This window comes from Beta vulgaris, chromosome 9, assembly GCF_026745355.1.
Source record: "Beta vulgaris subsp. vulgaris cultivar EL10 chromosome 9, EL10.2, whole genome shotgun sequence".
NCBI classification, from domain to species: Eukaryota; Viridiplantae; Streptophyta; class Magnoliopsida; order Caryophyllales; family Amaranthaceae; genus Beta; species Beta vulgaris.
In genome coordinates, this window is record NC_079210.1 from 864,139 (window position 1) to 885,676 (window position 21,538).

Here is a 21,538-nt window from a genome sequence, read left to right on the forward strand (position 1 = left end):
GTGATCATGGGCCGGGCCGGGCCGAGACCAAAAAAATTTGCCCATTGGTCGGGCCGGGCCTAAATTGCAGGCCGAATTTTTGTGTCCAAAGCCCGCTATTTCGGGCCTAAATTAGCGGACTTTTGCGAGCCAAAACGGGCCGGGCCAAAAAATAGACTAAAAAGCTGTTTTTGGCTTGTCCAAAGCCCGCCAAAGCAAAAAAAAAATACGGGCGGGCCGAAAATTTTTGTCCAAAACCCGGCCCAAAAACGGGCCGGGCGGGGCTCGCGGGCCGGGCCAAAATGATCACCTCTAAGAGAAACTAAACAAGATCAGTAATATGAGAATTGAAGTTTTGAACTAATCAAACTAAAATGGATCTAGCGCAATGGTTCACCATTTTTATACTTATAATCTATTAAAATATCATCAACCGTTCAATTAATCAGATGTCTAGAGCAGGTTAAATTCTACGATCGGGTCTTAACGCTATCAAATCAACATATGCAATACAGTCACTAACATAATCAGATTTGCTAATTATAGACAAGCTCTAAAAGTAAGATCTTGATCAATTCTAACTCTTATTAGCAAGATTTAATTAAACAATTGATCAGGTTGCAAGATTAACAATAAAAACACTAATCAATTAGAGATATCAGTAACTAATCAAACCATCAATAAATATAAATCAAGATTCGAATTCATATCATATGAACATGGATTACCAAAATCCTAGAAAAAAAAACTACTCAATCATGAAACAGATAATGTAATCTAAATCCACAAAGAAAAGCATAATTAAGGAAATCAATGAAAGAAATAAATAGAAATCATGAATTAATGGAGAACATGAAAAGTTAGGGTTTGCAACTAAAAAACTAGAGAGAAAAAGATGAAGAAAACTAATCTAAACCTAAGAATTAAAAATAACTTGAAAAGTGAGAGGGAGGAGGAGAGAGAAAAAATTTATTACTAACCTAAATATTATTAAATAGCCTAATATGATTAGGAAAGTAATTTAAAAGATAAGGAAAGTCTTGAATAAATCATTAAATGGGAGGAATTCGTTATCCGCGCGTACAAAAACATATTCCAGCAGAAACCATTCCCAACTTCGGAAAGGCATAATTCCTTGACTATAAGTCTCCTCGGGATGTGCTACCTATCGTTTGGGAATATCTTCAAGTCTAGCTAGTTTCCATATATGCTGGAATTATTCAATTATCATAATCACATTAAAAGTTATAATCAGAAGAGTAGACATGACTCCTTTTTCACATTTCTTCCAATGATTTTCCGCTCAAACTCGTACTATGAAATATCCAAACGTTCCTTATGCATTGTAGCTTCTTTCCAAGAGCTTCTAATCCCCAAGTTTAGCTGATTATACTCCAAATACGTTTCCATTACCCGAAATTCATCAAAAATAAGAAAACATACCGAATAGGAGTAGAATAGCATAACTTAAGAATATGATACAGTAATAAACCTAAATTGAATTTAAATACTCTAGAATGCAACCTAAATACACCTAAAAACTATATATAAATATAATTTATTAATGTCTTGCTGAAGAAGACATGTTATGAGAGGGAACCTGTTGAAAGATGACACCCAAACGATCTTCAAATAAATTGCCACAACTTCGAGGGTCCTTGAACTGAAACAACTTTCTCGGATACTATTGATTGAAGTAATAAAGAAGTCACGTCTATTGGTAACTTATGCTTCGAGCGAAATTAGAGTTTAGTTTCACAATAAAACTCAAAATACGTGGAGATCGAAACTTGCCCTAAAATAAGTTGGTCTAGATATGTAATAGTTTGTTTTTGTTTCCCTAAAAAAAAGGCATGATCATAGTAGGGTATAAGAATAGAGTCAAAGTTCAAATGAAATTATTAAATGACCAACTAAATCAAAAGTTTAAGCTAATGGTTGGAGTTGCAGGAATAGTTTTATACTGAAGAAACTTATTCAATGGTCACCGCTTACCACTTTTGGTCCCAAATTTTTGGGGTTGCTTTTTCCAATAAACGTTGGTTACATGTTCACGCTTCCTCACGCGAGAGCCCATTAGGTTTAAAGTGTGGATGCGGCACAAGCCTCCTCATACGTGGCGCAAAATATTCCACTTAGAAAAAAGGGGTGGATGATATCTGAACCCGTAACCTTTATGTCACCCTGACTTTCGTAACATGTCAAAAGACCAACTCAACCAGAAGTTTAAACTACTAAGTAGAATCCAATTAAGGAATAGTTTTATACTCTATCGGAAACAATAGTTATTAAACCGTAAAAATATAATCAACGCCAATAAGTTTAGAAGATGTTTGGTGTTTTAACATTTAAAAGTTTAGAGCTCAAAATAAAAGATATAAAACGCAACTCAAATTTCACAATAAGAGTAGTGATGGAAGTTTCGTTGCATAAACACACTTACATATGCATGAGAATATGAATATCTAATACTTCTACTTAATATGATATTCTAGGTGCATTCTTTGTCCTCTAATTACTTGGATTATTATAAGATAATAAGGACTAAAAGTTGTTTTTTTCTTTTTAGAAAGGAAATTTTATTGCTACTTTCTCTAACCACTACAGATATGGCAATCATAATAATTCAACTACAAAAAGGATGATTGAAAATGATGCAAGAGGATTTGACGTACTCTTTTTGGCTTTTGATTGTTTCAATTTTAATACTAAAAAGATGGATTAGTACATCCAAGCAATCACATTAAACAATTTGATTGCAATCTCATTATTATTATGGATGATTATGCATGTAGCATAATAAATACAACTTTTTATTTTTGGTTTAGATTATCCAAATGTTCTGATTCCTTCAATTTTGTTGATATTATATTTTTCTTCATGAAAATATTGTCGTTTGGTGTGTGAGTAAATGGGCCCCCAGTTGTGACCCAAAGTTGGACCTGATCATTTCTATATAGAGGACTAAGAAGAGTGTAAATGGGTCCATTTTGAAGGACCAACAAAAAGCCCTTTTTCAATTCTAATAGGGTTGACGCACGAGTGTGTGTGCCTTCTTTACTTGTAAAATAATACTAAACTTTGGTGTCTTTTGCTAGAAAATAATCCTTCTAAGAACCCTACAACAATTTTTTATCAGCTCGATCATAGTTCATGTTTTATTCGTCTCGAGTTTTGTAGTTTTTATAAATATAAAATTAGAGATATAAAAATTTAAAGTATTACATCGACATGTGTAAAAAGTGTAAGTGTGACAATTAGTATTTAGGAATAGAAGAGTATTAAATAATTGTATGGTTGCGTGGATGTCGACTATTTTAATTGTGTTGGATGTTTTTTTTTGAGGATTATACCTATCATGAACTCTTATAGATCCTTTTTAAACACAAATATTGATAGAATCCGTGGTGCACACGAAAATTTTGATGGACCCGAATAGCATCATAATATTGCATTTTCATTGATAATGAATTGTATAAGTGTGTTTGTGAGAGCTCATGTCTCTCATTCACCTTGGTATAACCCTTTGTTTCTACCTCTCCTAATATCTTGTGTGCCGTTCACTTGTTTGACCCCCTTCTCAACTCATGCACATATTACATATTTATAGTTGTTGTATCCTAACTTCTAGATTTTTTCTTTCAAGTACAAATATCTTAGATTTTTCACAAGATAATTCTAGATACATATTAAATATTTTTCTCACATTTTTCATCAAACATTTACAATTTTCTAGATTAATTTCTCTAACAAATATTTGTTTATGTAGTGTTACAATTATCTCTTATAGTAAGACGACAACACATGTTCGCCTTTTTTGTTATTATGATTGTCCGAGAGTTGGTGAAAAGTTTAAATACACCTATATATAGGTAAAAGATTATAAACAAGTCTCAAGTGACGCCAAATTTAAAATACTCTATATCTCCATCAATCATAAGGAGTTATCCCTTAAAAATGAATCCCCCTTCCCACTTAAATTCCAAGCAAATGGTGTCCCTTGTTGTTTACTTTTCTAGGAAGTACACTCATGGTTTAGTATTTTACATGATACTCAGTTAATTATTGACTTTTCTATATGGTACCTCTTAAAAAATCTAATACTTCCTCCGACCTTGTTAAGAACCCATTAACAACCCTCTACGAGTCCACTGTCCACACTACTATCATCGCCATCAACCAAGCCCACTAACCCCTTTTCGCAACAATTAGCCCTTTTTGATAATAATGTTACCTATTACATAGTATTATCAGAAGCTTAGAACAAGTAAAAAAGTTGTGAAGAGGAAACATGGCGGGTCTAGATAGTGGCAATAGTAAATATGAAGATTGTGGGAAGATATTGGTAGGTGATTAATTAAGATGGCGGAAATCTGTGTTATTTTTAAGGTGGTACCATATAGAAATGTCAATAGTATTAGTAGAGGGCTATCATGTAGAATTTTAAATTCCTTGCGTGCCGATTTAGTATAGTTTCGGTGTTGAAGCTCTAGTCTTGTTACTAACACCTTCTTTACCAGGCCAATGCATTTACGTCGTGAAATGCTATGCCCTCCTATGATAGCGTTTAAATCTACAGCGGTTAATTACTATTTCCAACCTCTATTAAAAGTGTCAATTAACATCTTTGTAAGTAAGCAAGTATAAGAAAATAACAAACCCACCACTAACATTTGATAAATATGTCTTATTTACATCATAGTAGATCATAGTAGCTGATATTTGGAGGCAGCTTACAATTATAACAAAATAAGTCATCATAGTCAACAAATACACTTATGATAATCAGTGTGTTAGCAAGAAATCCCTTAAAAAAATCAAATTTAAAAGCAATGTACTCTTCTTTAAGATGCACTGAAGTAACACTGATCCAGAATGCTTCTGCACAATTCACACTATCAGATGCTCACTCTTGGCTGAACCAACTGTCCTATTTCTGTAGATCTGTAGGAGTTGATCACAGATTTGGCGCGAATTCGGTCTTTCAGCAGGGTGAGTCTTGGTGCATTGAAGTGCTATTTCTAGAACCTGAAAAGCTGCACATTCTTCAATAGGAGAAAGAGGCTTCAAACCTGGATCAATCAGCTTTTCGCGCTCTGGTCCTTCCATTTCTATATGGGTTTCCACCCATCTAACCATGTCTATGTCTGTACCGAAACTCCCATCTGTTGGCATTTTTCCAGTTACAAGCTCCATGAATACAATTCCCATGCTGTAAACATCACTCTTTTCTGTTGCCTTCAATGAGTATGCATACTCTGGTCATTACAAAAATATGCGAAATTATATGTTAGATAATCACAGATACCGTCCACATTATATAATCAAGACAGTACAGATATTAGTCTAAGAAAGTTGATGCCCTTGCAAAATCTTTTAACGACGGAGTATTATCTTTGATAATGTTTGCTGGCACATAATGGTAAGAAATTAGGGACAAAGCTAGCAACTTCAGCCACAATTTCAGCCATGGTTAATGAATAATGTATATGAAACATGGAATATAAGATTATGATAAAGATTAACAAACACTGTAATATGGGGCAAAAGAATAAAACCAAGAAGCCGATTAATTATGAGTAACTAGTTTACCTGGAGCAATGTATCCATAAGATCCAGCAAACCATAGACCAGATTCTGTGTCATTGATAGACTCATAATTGCTATGAATTTGCTTTGCCAGTCCAAAATCTCCCAAATGAGCCTCCATGTTAGAATCCAGCAACAAATTACTTGATTTAATGTCCCTATGAATGATCTTTGGCACACAGTCATGGTGCAAGTACTCCACTCCTTGTGCTAACCCCACAGCTATTTTTAATCTCGTCTCCCAATCGAGTCCCTTCTTTCCCACTTTCTTGTTGCTGTTTTCTTGACCATGAAGCCAGTCCCAAACACTCCCATTCTCCATATAATCATATATTAGAAGATTTGAGGCTGCTCCTTTGTTGCTGCAATACCCAATCAGCTTTACCAGATGCCTGTGCCTTATCCTCCCGAGTGTTTTAATCTCTCTTGCGAAGCTCTTATCCAACAACAGATCATCTTTCCTTGCTATCTTTTTGACTGCTACTGTCTCTCCAAATGCTAAGTCAGCCTTATAGATCGTACCCGAACCACCTGAACCTATAATATAAGCATCACTCAGGTTCTTTGTTGCAGCCATTATGTCATCCCATCTGTACTCTGGTTGTCTCCTAGGGGATTTTGAATTGAGCAAGCGACGGTTTGTGTTGGAGGAACTGGAGGAGAAAGTGCTCCCTACTTCCCTTGATCTCTTGATGATCTCTCTTCTTCGTCTGATGCAGATCACCAGTCCGAGTAGTAAGACCACAGCAGCTACAACAGCAAGAAATGATGAGAGTATCAATGCTTTGGGTGAATGTTTATGGTTGCTTGCATTGGTTGCACTGCAATGTTCAAGAGGCTTCCCACAGAGGAGCTTATTCCCAACAAAAACATCAAGTGGCCAGTGTGAGAACTGTTCATCAAGCTTCCCTCCGAGGTTGTTGTACGAGAGGTTAAGCATGCTCAAGCTGATCATTGCACCAATCGGAGGAGGAACACTGCCGGTAAGTTGATTGTGGGATAGACTGAGAGCTTCTAACTTTGAAAGTGATCCGATTTGTGGCGGAATATGCCCAATGAGATTGTTGAAACTAAGGTCCAGCATGATTTGGAGATTCTGGAGTTGAGAAATCTCAATTGGTATTTCACCATTGAGGTGGTTATATGAAAGTCGAAGCTCATAGAGCTTGCTAAGTTTGCCTATGGAAGGAGGGATGGAACCAGAAATTTGGTTTTTACTGAGCTGAAGCACATTGAGAGATGCAAGATTACCAACTTCTGTTGGCAAGGTACCATTCAGCTGATTGTCCTCTAGAGAAAGGACAAGAAGTTTAGAGCAATTGAATAATTGGGGTGGTAAAGGACCAAACAGTGAATTTGAGGACAATTTGATTTCTCCCAACTGTGGCAAACTCCCAAACCATGTTGGTATTCTGCCAGTGAGATGGTTTCCATTAAGATCAACATGGGAGAGTTTCTTGCAAAAGGAAAGCTCAAAGGGTATCGAACCAGAAAGCGAATTTCTTGAAAGATCTAACAAGGATAATTCGCGTATAAAGCCGAATGTTCTAGGAATTTTCCCGGTGAGATGGTTGCTTCCTAGTCTAAGCCTTTCAAGTAAAGGAGAATTCCCCAATTGAGGTGGAATATCATGATCAAATGCATTGTTAGTCACATCAAAAGAAAGCAATGAAGTTGAACTAGATAAAGGAGCAAGACTACCATTCAGCTTATTATTTGAAAGGTTCACTCTTGTCAAGTTAGACAAGTTTTTCAGTTCATCAGGGATGTTACCTTCAAGAGTATTATTGTACAGCATAAACTGCTGTAGCGCTTTCAGATTGCCCAATGTGACCGGGATCCCTCCAGAAAGACGGTTATCTGCCAAGTCGAGGATTGTAAGCTGCTGACAGTTCCCCAAGGTGGCAGGAATATCACCCACCAAATCGTTCTGTCGAAGATGCAGGAAATTCAATTCCTTAAGCAGTCCAATGGTAGCAGGCAACCTCCCAGTGAATTGATTCCCATAGAAATCAATCATTTGTAAGCTTGAGCAATTGCCAATTTCCAAAGGTATTTCCCCAGAAAATTGGTTGTTATAGATGAATATAACCTCCAGTTTTTCCAACATACCAATCTCTTTAGGCAAGTATCCACCTAGCTTGTTATAATAAAGTGCCACAGTCTGCAATTTGCTGAGATTCCCAATGGCAGGAGATATTGATCCACTCAAACTGTTGTTATACAAATACAAATCAGTCAGCTCAACCAGCTGATATAGCTCGACCGGTATCGAACCATTGAGTGTATTATTAGCTAAATCAAGGCTTGTTAAGGACTTACATTGTCCAATTTCTGGCGGGATGCCACCAGAAAGTTGAGCATTTGAAAGAGACAAGCTTTCAAGGCTAGTTGTATTTGAACAAATATCTGGTGGTATACCACCAAAAATACTATTGCTTGACAAAACCAAGCTTACTAGCTGATTCATTTGGCCAAATTCTGCAGGAATCTCTCCACTGAGCTTATTCACTGATAAATCAAGGCTTTGAAGATTACCCAATTTAGCTAATGATCTTGGGATTTGACCCACAAGCTCATTTCCCAATAAATTAAGGTAATTAAGCTGACCCAACTCACCAATTTGGTCAGGAATCTCCCCAGATAAACTATTGTTTGCAAGATTCAGAGTTTGCAGATTTTGAAGCTGACCAAGTTCTTGAGGAATACTACCATTCAACATATTTACTGCAGCTGTAAAAACAACAAGATTTGTGCAATTACCAAGCTCAGATGGTATTGGACCAACCAAAAAATTATCTTGTAAAACCAAGTTTTCAAGGTTGGTTAATTTTCCCAATTGAGGAGGTATTAAACCAGTAAAACTACAAGAAGCTAAACCCAAAATGACCAAATTAGAGAGTTGCCCAAATGAAGTAGGTATTGAACCAGTGAGATCATTGTCACCAATTCTGATGACACTAAGACTTGTGATTAAGCTAAGTTGAGTAGGAATGGTCCCACTGAGTTGGTTTGAGAAAAGAAGCAAAGATTCTAATTTAGAAAGGTTTGAAAGATTAGTTGGTATGGGCCCACTGAGTTGGTTCATAGATAAGTCAAGGTGGAGTAGGTGTTGTAAACCACCGAGTGAAGGAGATATTGACCCACTGAGTGATGACTCGGAAAGGTTTAAACTCACTACAACACCAACTGAGTTACATTTTATACCTCTCCATTTGCAGAAATCTGGGTTTTTTTCAGACCAATCCTTCAACACATCATTTGGGTCTTCAAGAAATGATTTCTTCACCTGTAAGAGAGTATCAAGAGTGGAGTTTTCCATGCATGAACTATACCCAAAATAGAAAGTTACCAAAAACAGAGTGATAAAACACAAAAGAAGAAACCTCAAAGATGCCATTTTTATCACCTTAGAGAAATACCCAGATCATCAATATTGCAGTATTTGAAGGAAAAAACTCAATTATGGAGTAAAAATTTCATCTTTTTTTGTGGGTAATTGTATAATAAGCTTAAAAACAGAACATGGTGAAAGAAAAAATGAAGAAAGAGGGAAAATTTCAATGAATGAAGTCAGAAATGCAAGAATTGGGAGGATGGATAATTTTTGAGCAAGAAATTGACAGCTAAAGTGGTATGGGAGAAAAAGAAAGAGAGAAAGAAATTACATTCTTCCATGCAAATCATAAATGAGCACCGAAATACTGTTCCATTCATAAGAGGAGAGAGAAAATTGAGAGGGAGAGAGAGAGTTATGAAGAAAGAGCATTTAAAACTAGTTGACTTTTTCAATTGATAAAACCAGAAACATCAACTGCTAAATTATTCCTTAACTATTGCAATATCAACCCAGAATAGGAAAATAAACTACTCACCTAATAAAGCAGTCAGCCATGGCAGCAGTAACAACTGCACCCAGCAAACTGACAAACAACTCCATTAATGACCAAATATTCAATGCTTTGTATACTCCATAGCTTTGACTTAATGAAATTTATCAACATTTTGTACATTAATACTCTGATTAAATTGCTTTGTCATATTGTCCTAAATTCTTAGTTGATTCCTCCATTTTATTTTCCTTCGGTTTGGAGAAACACTAATATTCTGTTTTTTTTACTTGGAAAATCGTGTATTAATTAAAAGAGGTTGTAAAGAGGATGTACAGCCTAATGCTAATACAATCCAAACTAAAACAAATACATAAACCTAAAAAAGCCTTAAGAGCTCGTACATTCCACCTAATACATAAATAAATACAAACAAAACAAAGTCGCGTAGAAAGGGGGCGTCTCTGGTCAGTGATGATGGTGGATGCAAACCTCGGATGTTTGATGAAGCGATTGATGATCACGATTTCGACAACGAACAACCAACGACAAGCGTCGCGTCTCGCTGTATGAGCAATCCCAATGATCTGTCGTCACTCGGGATTCTAATCTCAGAACCATGTGAAGAGTCACATTCCAATGTGACTCACTACTCTCGAGCGAGAGTATGTCAGGTTTCTTCTTGATGAAAATGTGACTCACTACTCTCGAGCGAGAGTATGTCAGATTTCTTCTTGATAAAAGAGAAACGCTGATGAGTGGGCGTGTTGCAAACCTCCAGATGCAACTGGAGCTAGTGCCGCCTGCAGATTTGAAGTTTTTAGGGCAAAGACCATGAAGGTTAATGTCGAGCTAAAAGGAGAGCCAAACAAGTTGAGCCCTCGAACACACCGTCGGTTTTCAAAACCGGTAAATACGCATCCCAACCATGAAAGCCTATCATCACCTCGTCCTTGCTCACGAACATCGTGAGTCAACTTGACCCTCAGCACAGAAAGCAAAAAACCGACATACTGAACTGTTACTAATTTAAACCACCAACCTTGGCGCAACTGATTGAAACTTTTCGATGGCCACAACCAACCATCGATAACAACTTTATTTGCATGTTACGGAAACACTCCATTCGTCTAATGATATAGTGCTTACTTCTCATTTTTCACGAGAATTAAGGAAAATGAAAGGAGTAGGTGCTTTCTTAATACATTTGTCTTGGAACTAACTCTTTATTTTATTTTTGTTTTAAATTAAAATAAAAAAGCAATAAATGTTCATTGAAATAATGAAAAATAATAAATAAGGGCACATATTTTAAAGAAATATAGAAGTATATTGGAAAGTTTATGTAGAAATGAAGGATAATTTAGTCCAAATAAATTAACAAAAAAAATAACTGGCACAATATTTTGGGACATCCTAAAAGGAATGTGAGCACTATATTATAGGATAGAGGAAGCAAGCTTTTTAGAACAAATGGAACTTTTTTCACAAACAACTTTTTAAATGCAATTTTTTGCCAGAAATAAAAATATTGTAAAAGAAGATTCTAAAAAGGGTTGAAACGTAAAAAATGTAATATTATAAACCGGGTTAATACATAAAAAATGCGGTTTTTAGACTGTTTCGCAAATGAAGATAGGAGTAATTGTTTATCAACATATGTGTCACGTAGATGTCACATACCCTGCTCATACTTGTTGAGTGTAGGAAAACAAGTCAAGGTTGTTCCTCGCTTTTTTTTTTTTTTGCGGTTTCTTTTACTAGATTCTTTTAAAAGGTTGTTTCTCGTAAAAACTTGTATTCAAAAGATTGTTTCTGCCAAATTTTCCTTAAATTATTTGGTATAGCCAAAGTAAATGAAATGGATAATGGTAACTACCATTTCCCTCCATTTATAGTTATCAAAAATCTTCTTTTTGTAAAGTTTCAAAATATTTGTCAAATTTTCAATTATATACAACAAACAAATTTAATAAGCCAATAAACTCATTTTCCCCATCAAAAAAAATAAAAATAAACTCATTTTCTATAGATCAAAAATAAAATTATACCCCTTTCATTTCTTTTTAATTGTTACACTTACACTTTTCACGTATGTCAATGCATAAATTTGAGGATATATGTCTCTACTTTGTATTTGGAAAAATTATAAAATGTACATATTAATACAATATATACTAAGACGAATCTAACAAGACCCCACATAACTATGTTTTTTTTACATATAAATCACAAACGACGGTCAAAGTGCAATTTATGAATAGTGAAAAATGTCAAAGTGTAACAATTAAAAAGAAACGAGTTAGTAACTCGTAAGTAGGAAAAGTCACAAAAAAAATGTTGCATGTTTTTTACATTTCATAAGGCTTTGTTCTCTACATCTTAGTTTCAATAAAAATATGTTCAGTTCAATTAAAGAAAAAAAAAATAGCAAAAATAAGTTTTGCAAAAATCATTTTCAATTCTTAATAAATTGTTCCGAGTTTCAGCAAAAATAAGTCCACTTCAATAATAATAAATTCAGTTTTTTTTTTAAAAAAGTCCAGTTAAGAAAAATAATTTTCGTTCTGGAAATAAGTTCAGTTAAAAAATACGATTTTTTCACCAAGTACCCCATGTTCTTTCAAAAACGTACCACGTACCCTTACTTTGGGGATGAAATGCACGAAATGTCCTTAATGACTAACGGTGTCAAGCTTCTGCTAGTCATGAGGATTAATTACCCCTCTAACCTTAATTAAGCCCTCTAACCCTAACCCCAAACCCTAACCCTAACCCCGCCCTAAACTCTAACACTAACAACCCAACCACCACAACCCCCTTCTACCCTCCCACTCCTTCCCCCCCTCCCGCAACCCCCTTTCCTCTCATCCCCGCAACCCCCTCCCCCTTCTATTTGACTTGTTGGAACAACTCTTCCACCACGCTGCACCTTCGTCGCTGGTCTTGAAGCAGAGGAGGCGATCAGACGTGATTGAAGCAGAGGCTAGCAGCAGCATGGTGGCGTGGCACGACATGAAACAGAGGAGGCACATTAAGAGAACAAAGGAAGCAGGAGCCGCAGCCTCAATGCTACTGTTCTTCGGTGGTTGGCGCACTGTGGGAAGGTAGAGGGGGGCTGTGATGGTTGAGTGGGGTTAGGGTTTAGGGTTTAATTAGGATTTGAGGGGTTAATTAACCCTAATGACTAACAGAAACTTGACACCGTAAGTCATTAAAGAAATTTCGTGCATTTCACCCTCAAAGTAAGCATACCTAATGCATTTTTGAAACAAGGGTACCCCATGAATTTTGAAAAACAGCCAGAATACTAGTTAACAAACCAAAAAAAAATAATGTAATGTATGATCTTCGTGCACCCAATTTTCGAATTTTTATACTTATGAGCAACACCCAAATTGTTAGTTGGGATATGAAAGATGAATATATGATACTCAATTTAACGCATGTCGGCATCCACAACCTGTTTTTTCTCCTCACTGGGCGATGATACTCAAATGAAGATGATCCCCAATATTACATATGAAATGATGCCTAATGAACCTTAAAAAAAGGATAATATGTTAACATAGTATGTTGCGTGCTTTGGCACCTGTGCGCTCCAAGCGTAGTCTGCGGGCCCCCAATTCGGCCCGTCTTGAAACACGGACCAAGGATGTGTGCAAGTCAAATAACCTGTACGGCACAAGGAAGATAATTGGCGGGATCCCCTAGCGTTTGCACCACCGACCGACCTTGATCTTTTGAGAAGGGTTCGAGTGTGAGCATAAAGGAATTGAGTACTTCTATCTTCCATGGAAAAACAGAGATGTTTGGCAGACTCAAGACTCGCTTGGAAGGACATCATAGAAATGATAAACCTCATCCTTGTCAATAACTCCAACCTCTGTAGAGCAGACAGAGCAACAAACTTGGCTAACTGCTTCAACACTTGTTGAGCTTTCTTCTTCAGCTTCCTCAGGCTTCCTCGCTTTCCTATTCTTTCTCCGTTTCTTGCTCCCATGAGGAAAAACCTTTTTGTCTGTAATCTCACAGTTGACAACAAACATGGCCCTATACTGGGTCAGGTAGATTTCATGCCTGCAGGGAAAAATCAGACAAGGCTTTCTCATGTAGATGGTCTTTGTAATAAATCAGATGGTACAACATTCATCCAAAGACTATATGAAAATCCAAATATGAACAGCAATTAGTAACGAATACGGTTCCGTTATGAAGTAAAATTATGTTTATCAAGTTAAGCTGAAGGTTAGGCCTGATCCATAATTGTATCATATATTCCTATTAGTCGGACTCTTCATTCCAACATCTTGCCACCTGTAAGAGTTCCAGACTACCACTTGTTACTTGGTTCTCTCGACCCTCAATCCTAATCTTAGCGTACCAGCGTTACTGGATTCTGTCTACTCTCGATCTTACATTTGCCACCGCTTGATCCTACCAGACTACGCAAATGGTTGTAATACTGGATAAACCAGATCCTACTCTATTCTCAATTCCTTAATGCCCACTCCAGTGCCAAAACTAAAACTTCAAAGGAGCTTGTGATTTGTCAAACAATATGCATAACTTCCTGGGTGCTTGAAGTAACCAAGATACACCCCCAGGCAAAGGGAACCGAGAACAAGAAAAGCACAAAATTCATTTAACTTAAATGGAAGCATAGGCCTAGACCAAAAGGTAAATGCTGTGGACATCCATCATCTTCCCAACAAGAAGTTGTCTTCTGATCCTTTCCTCAAACTGGATACCCGAGTAGCTCCTTTGCCCCAAAAAGCACGCACCATTCATATTTTTAATACATTCTGCCGCATGTATTTATGATAAGTGTGCTTATTTTTAAAAAATGAGTCATTAACCATTTTCCACACTGTTGAGGTATAAATACTCAGTGTAAAGTGTATTCTGACACAGAGCAAGCACGAAATGACTGCTCCAATATGGAGCTGAGGATAAAGGTAAGTGTGTCTACAAGAGGTGTGTCTGCCATCAGGGTTAGAAGGACAGTGTTAACCTGTTCATGACAATCGGTCAAAACCTCATCAGAGGGAGGACGCTTCCATGACTTCGACCAGGGCTAATCCTTGTTGGCGTATGGAGGGAAGGGATGGAGGGCAAATGACATAATCCCTCCGTTTCAAAAAGTTTTTCCTGTTTGAAATCTTTTTATGAGAGGAAATTGGTCAAAGTAGGAAAGAATTTTTGAAACGGAGGGAGTAAACTCTAGAATTTTCACTTTTTTTGCGAACATGTTAACTGACTACCTCCTCATAAGCAGCTTCTGATAGGTAAGAGAATTAGAGAAAAGGAAATGCAAACTTTGAAGGTATTTACCAACTTGATGGCAGAGGTAATTATGCAGGATGCCATGGAAACTTAAGATCAGAGCTAGGTTCTCTGACAAAATCACCGGAGAGGGGAAAACGAGAGATGCATTCAACAAGTACCATGTGATGAAGATTAAAAAAAAAAATGGGATCAACATCTAGAGCATGTTTAAAGGCCAAAATAATCAGAGGCAATGACTGCTATTCAAACAGGGCACATGCAAAACAAAAAACTACAGAAGTGAAAATAAAGAAAAACACGAAATCAAAGACTGTGGGAAGTCAGAATGCTAAAAGCTCTTCTAGCTAAGACACGAAAAAGTAAGACAGTAAGTACTAAAAAATTGAAGATGTGGAAGAAGACAAAGAAATTTAGGTTAACGAAACATAGCATTATCCTGAAGAGATCTCGACAAGAAACTCAAAGGAACCCTATAAAGCTTATCAATAACCTCATTGTCTCATTCCGATATTCTTATGTTAATATCAATACCTCTCTGCTCTGCTCCTGAATGAATGAAGATCGAGCAAATCACCCTCTTCCCCGTCAACAAATCGATAATACATCTTAACATGTACCCCGAACTCATGAAATTCCCAGGAGCTGCTGATTCAGGTATTTCTACTTCTGAACTCAGCGACATCATAAATTCATTTTAGCAACTTACTAACTATGCTAAGATACCATGTAGCCTTATACTCTTCCTTTCACAAGTATAGACTGACATCGTCAATTAATTTAAATCTTGCATTGGTTTATCATCTTATAGTTCTTTCAGCCAAATTGATCACACCAAAACAAGTAGCAAATGAGATATTCCAACCAGTAAATCCCAGTTGAAAAATTCCGTGTTCCATGGATGCAACAAAATACCTTTGACACTCGAGACAAAGCGTGGTGAAACAGGCAGGACAGCTGAGCACCGCGTCTGTTCGTTTACCTTTCCTCTTGCTGGACACCCATGATTCATCCTTGTTATCAAGATCAGAATCATAAAATTCCGGTTTTACTGAGTAATCTATCTCATCATCATCAGAAACTGAAATTCCACCATCAAGAAGCACACACCAATTACTACATATAACATAACCCACAACAAGAAATTAAGCAGATACTTAGAAGTTATTGATCAAGCATATTCAAGGGGCAGCAAAGTTCACTATTATCATGTAGTAGTATATACATTCACAGGAACATTGAAATACTTAAAAAATTAGCAAAGCTTAGATGGTGCATACGCTAGTACATAGAGCATGGTGTGTACCTGGATAACAAGTCAAATGAACATACGTACATCTCTAGTTGGTACATGTTCATTGGTGTGAGTATGGTTCTCTTCCTACGGATGTGTATATGTACTAATTTGGGCAAAACTAGGGTTCCAAACTACCAAAATTTCACTATATAACTGATTTTACTACTCCGAAGTTATTGATCAATTTAAATGCATAACTGACGAAATTAAGCTTAAATATAAAAAAAAAAATCGGAAAGAAATAATAGAAGCGAATTATAAAATGGTACCAGTTTGCTGGGAATTAGTAGGGGATGCAACACTTTCCCTAGATTCATCCATTTCTCTATCCTCACGCGAATGCAGCGAAAATTGACGCTATTCTGCGATTTTCTTTTTGTAATTACACCTACAATTGATTTGATTGATAATACAGAAGAAATACTGTAGGTGAAGTAAAATGTAATATGAGTATACGAACAAAAACACGCAATTTTGGAGGGAGGGAGATAAAAGGAGATGCTTAAGTGGCTGGCGGTTGAAGGTGGGGCGAAGTAGGGCAACAAAATTAGACACAAAATACACAATAGTGGGGGCTTTGGGCAATCGAGCGTGATAGGTCGGCATGGGAAAGCCGAAGTGATCTGATAACTCAATCTGAACCTAACTTAAGAAACTAGTATAATATAAAATTTTTAATGTAAAATAAACAAGTTGAATTAAGATTAGAATTTCTAACTCGAAATTAGGTTATGATCCATTTAATCTACTTATATAAATAATCAAGAAGATATATTGACAAAATGTGAAATTTAGTCATGTAGATTACAAGTCTCCTTTAAAAGAGAGTAATTATTTCAATATAACTTTGATCTTAGTATTCTTTTCCTAATGAATTTATTGTTATTTTTCACCAGCCTGAGTGATAAAAAATAGGAATATCTATATGAGGGAGGTAGGAAATTATGTAATACTCCGTATTTTGAGAATTAATTCGTATTAATTAAGAAAATATAAAGAAGTTAATAAAAAGGTATTTTAATATTACTTACAGAATAATAAGAATATAATAATATTAATACGAGTCGGTTGTTTAATTTCGGTTTATAAAGGTTAAACCGAGTTCACCCGATCTAGGGTTACCACTTTTGGAAGGGGTATAAAAAGGGAAAGTAAGAGGAGAAATTTCAGAAAACCCTAAATTCTTCCTTTCCTCCTTCAGCCGTCACCTTCCTTTCCTTCTCTTTTCTCTCTCGTGCTCTCCTCTTCTCTGTCGCTGTTCCCTCTCTTTCTTCGTCTCTCTCTCGCCGTGTGCTGCTGTGCGAGGCTCGCGTGGACGAGGCTTCGCGAGTCCGAGGCTGCAGGCGTGCCGGTGTGTGCAGACGAGCAAGGGACGAGGTTGTGCAATTGGGCGAAAGGCGCGCGACGAGGGAGCCCGTGAGTGTTCGAGGGGTGCGAGGGCTGCGAGCGACAGATCTGCGCGAGGTTGCTGTTGCTGTTGTGCGACGAAGCTCGAAGTACGAGTCGAGTGGTTCGAGTGTTGAGCAGGGACGACGAAGGCTTGTGCGAGTGGTGCGAAGCTCGCGTGAGCGACGAGGCCTGCTGCTGTGTGCGCAGGTGTGTGCGAGGTGCGGTGCGAGCCAGGCAGGGCTGTGCGACGAAGTTGCGTGCCGTTGCCGGAAATCGGTCGCCGGAACTTAATTTCCGGCGAGCTTAACGGTATAAAACATTTTTTATAATTGAATATATTATATTAAGTTTGATTATAATTTACGTTTTCATAATTATGTTAAATATATAATTAGTTAATTAATAATTCAAGTTAATGAGTTTACTTTACTGATCTAAGTATAATTGCGGATCTGACTTTCGGACAAAATACTGGATTGGACCTAAGACTTTTGGACATAAGACTTTTGGACATAAGATTTTGGACATAAAACATGGTTGGGCTTAAGTTAACTGGTTTGGTAAAGATAGTGGACTAATGACACTAACTAATATTAGTATGTTCACTAGCTTTGACTCCTAAAAGACGTTAAACTCTTTATAATAAGAAAAGTAACGAAAATTCTTAAACAAGGGGTTTATTAATCGTTTACTTCGAATTATTAAACCGTATAGTCTTAGTTACGTAGTAGTTGTTAATATTACCAACGACGTAGCACTAAAGCTTTTATTTAACGGTTTAGGTCCCAATTTCATAACGGAACGTTCGATTAAGACAGCGAAAATTCTCCGTTACAAGGTACGTACGCGTACCAGTTTAATCCCAAGTATTAGTATCATGATTAGGTTGCAATCTATGTTATTGGAACCTAGAAGCATGATGGGAATGTTTGATTGATTGAGATTGTCTGGTTAGACATTTGTAATTGAAATTGATATGTTGCATGGAATGCGTAATTCTATCGTAGTATTTCAAAGAGCATTTTTAATCTATCCATAGTGTAACCATGTTGTTACAAGAGATATGATTTGAGCATAAGAGGACAGGTAAATGATTCTATGTATCCATAGTGTAACAAGGTTGTTACAAGAGATACGATTTGAGCATTTTAATGAAGAGAACAGGTAATTGATTCTATGTATCCATAGTGTAACAAGAGTGTTACAAGAGATACGATATGTGGTTATGAAATGAATGTTAATATTAAAATGAATTATGGCAATATCTTGTAGCTGGACTCCCTACAAGTGATGAACAATGGGGGAGTGTGGGACTTGTCCTACGCTCCTACGCAGGCCTACTGTGACGACAGTAGTGTCCTTATATTTTGACACTCAAGTAGGCGGAAGGTTCCGTTCGATCTTGGGGGTATGCATACTAAGGTGATGGTGTGTGAGACGGCTCGAAACCGTATTTGCATTTCATCTAACAGACCTAGTGTCTGTTAAGGATTCAGTAGCCCGTATGATTCTAGTAAGATGACGGTGCCCGTTCGATGCCAATTAAAGATTAAAGGTTAAAGGATAAAGGATGTAACATAGTGTAGCATCATACTTAAGATTGTTCATGTGTGCATCATTTATGTTTACATGTATTCAATGGTTCATTACGTACTCAGCATAGCTGATTGTGTGTTATTATGTGTTTGATGAACTGCGATGAACCATTGATGCTACAATGGGGAGCAGACTAGGTGTGCTGGTGCTGCTGCATAATCTCGAGCATACGGGGACTAGGCTTGGGTATTTACACTTAAAGCATTTTGAAATAAGTATTATTGGTTTTTCCAAGACTTATATATGTTTTGTGGTTTGAATGAAAGGGGTCATTGATGATTCCCGAGTTGTATTTATTATTTTTAATTCCGCTGCATTTTAGTTTTCAAGTTAATGTTTTAAGTTATCGTTAACCGTTATTATGCCTTGCGTTCCATCGCGGCGGTAACGCCCCCGAGGTCGACGCGACGCAGCAGTGGTACTCGCACAAGCCTTCGTCGTCCCTCGCTCAACACTCGAACCACTCGACTCGTACTTCGAGCTTCGTCGCACAACAGCAACAGCAACCTCGCGCAGATCTGTCGCTCGCAGCCCTCGCACCCTCGAACACTCACGGGCTCCCTCGTCGCGCGCCTTTCGCCCAATTGCACAACCTCCCCTTGCTCGTCTCGCACACACCGGCACGCCTGCAGCCTCGGACTCGCGAAGCCTCGTCCACGCGAGCCTCGCACAGCAGCACACGGCGAGAGAGAGACGAAGAAAGAGAGGACAGCGACAGAGAAGAGGAGAGCAGCGAGAGAGAAAAGAGAAGGAAAGGAAGGTGACGGCTGAAGGAGGAAAGGAAGAATTAGGGTTTTCTGAAATTTCTCCTCACTTTCCCTTTTTATACCCCTTCCAAAAGTGGTAACCCTAGATCGGGTGAACTCGGTTTAACTTTATAAACCCGAAATTAACACAACCGACTCGTATTAATATTATTATATCTTATTATTCTGTAATGTAATTTAAAATACCTTTTTATTAACTTCTTTATATTTCTTAATTAATACGAATTAATTCTCAAAATACGGAGTATTACAGGCTTTCCCCCTTAAAAGAAGTTTTCGTCCCGAAACTTGGAGGTAGCCAGTCTTAACGACGATCTTTTGCACTTCTAAGTCCCAAAATTTCATAAGCGTTTTCTAACGTTCGCACAACAGATCAGCAATAAATAACTATATAATTAACATAACTCTTTAGGGTGAAAGCGCGAAATTCTATCGCATTGGTAAAGATAGTGGACTAATGACACTAACTAATATTAGTATGTTCACTAGCTTTGACTCCTAAAAGACGTTAAACTCTTTATAATAAGAAAAGTAACGAAAATTCTTAAACAAGGGGTTTATTAATCGTTTACTTCGAATTATTAAACCGTATAGTCTTAGTTACGTAGTAGTAGTTGTTAATATTACCAACGACGTAGCACTAAAGCTTTTATTTAACGGTTTAGGTCCCAATTTCATAAGCGGAACGTTCGATTAAGACAGCGAAAATTCTCCGTTACAAGGTACGTACGCGTACCAGTTTAATCCCAAGTATTAGTATCATGATTAGGTTGCAATCTATGTTATTGGAACCTAGAAGCATGATAGGGAATGTTTGATTGATTGAGATTGTCTGGTTAGACATTTGTAATTGAAATTGATATGTTGCATGGGAATGCGTAATTCTATCGTAGTATTTCAAAGAGCATTTTTAATCTATCCATAGTGTAACATGTTGTTACAAGAGATATGATTTGAGCATAAGAGGACAGGTAAATGATTCTATGTATCCATAGTGTAACAAGGTTGTTACAAGAGATACGATTTGAGCATTTTAATGAAGAGAACAGGTAATTGATTCTATGTATCCATAGTGTAACAAGAGTGTTACAAGAGATACGATATGTGGTTATGAAATGAATGGTTAATATTAAAATGAATTATGGCAATATCTTGTAGCTGGACTCCCTACAAGTGATGAACAATGGGGGGAGTGTGGGACTTGTCCTACGCTCCTACGCAGGCCTACTGTGACGACAGTAGTGTCCTTATATTTTGACACTCAAGTAGGCGGAAGGTTCCGTTCGATCTTGGGGGTATGCATACTAAGGTGATGGGTGTGAGACGGCTCGAAACCGTATTTGCATTTCATCTAACAGACCTAGTGTCTGTTAAGGATTCAGTAGCCCGTATGATTCTAGTAAGATGACGGTGCCCGTTCGATGCCAATTAAAGATTAAAGGTTAAAGGATAAAGGATGTAACATAGTGTAGCATCATCTTAAGATTGTTCATGTGTGCATCATTTATGTTTACATGTATTCAATGGTTCATTACGTACTCAGCATAGCTGATTGTGTGTTATTATGTGTTTGATGAACTGCGATGAACCATTGATGCTACAATGGGGAGCAGACTAGGTGTGCTGGTGCTGCTGCATAATCTCGAGCATACGGGGACTAGGCTTGGGTATTTACATTAAAGCATTTTGAAATAAGTATTATTGGTTTTTCAAGACTTATATATGGTTTTGTGGTTTGAATGAAAGGGGTCATTGATGATTCCCGAGTTGTATTTATATTTTAATTCCGCTGCATTTTAGTTTTC

At 37.2% G+C, this 21,538-nt stretch overlaps 2 protein-coding genes and 1 long non-coding RNA gene across 3 annotated transcripts; 1 reads left to right on the forward strand and 2 right to left on the reverse strand.

Moving 5' to 3' along the window:
- Window positions 1-4,623: 4,623 nt before the first annotated feature.
- LOC104902552 (LRR receptor-like serine/threonine-protein kinase GSO1) lies at window positions 4,624-12,149 on the reverse strand. The gene is made up of 2 exons (XM_010690357.4): window positions 5,572-12,149; window positions 4,624-5,237 (listed from the first exon to the last, which is right to left on the reverse strand). Exons 1-2 carry the CDS (start codon window positions 8,966-8,968, stop codon window positions 4,870-4,872), a joined length of 3,765 nt encoding a protein of 1,254 aa, XP_010688659.1. The 5' UTR covers window positions 8,969-12,149; the 3' UTR covers window positions 4,624-4,869.
- A 592-nt stretch (window positions 12,150-12,741) lies between these two features.
- LOC104902553 (uncharacterized) lies at window positions 12,742-16,529 on the reverse strand. The gene is made up of 3 exons (XM_010690358.4): window positions 16,251-16,529; window positions 15,600-15,765; window positions 12,742-13,478 (listed from the first exon to the last, which is right to left on the reverse strand). The coding sequence occupies exons 1-3, from the start codon at window positions 16,300-16,302 to the stop codon at window positions 13,220-13,222; spliced, it is 477 nt and encodes a 158-aa protein (XP_010688660.1). The 5' UTR covers window positions 16,303-16,529; the 3' UTR covers window positions 12,742-13,219.
- Window positions 16,530-18,167: 1,638 nt separating this feature from the next.
- LOC130590128 (uncharacterized) lies at window positions 18,168-21,404 on the forward strand. Its single transcript, XR_008967793.1, has 3 exons — window positions 18,168-18,208; window positions 20,399-20,455; window positions 21,347-21,404. It is a non-coding gene; the product is annotated as an uncharacterized LOC130590128 (long non-coding RNA).
- The last annotated feature ends 134 nt before the right edge of the window (window positions 21,405-21,538 follow it).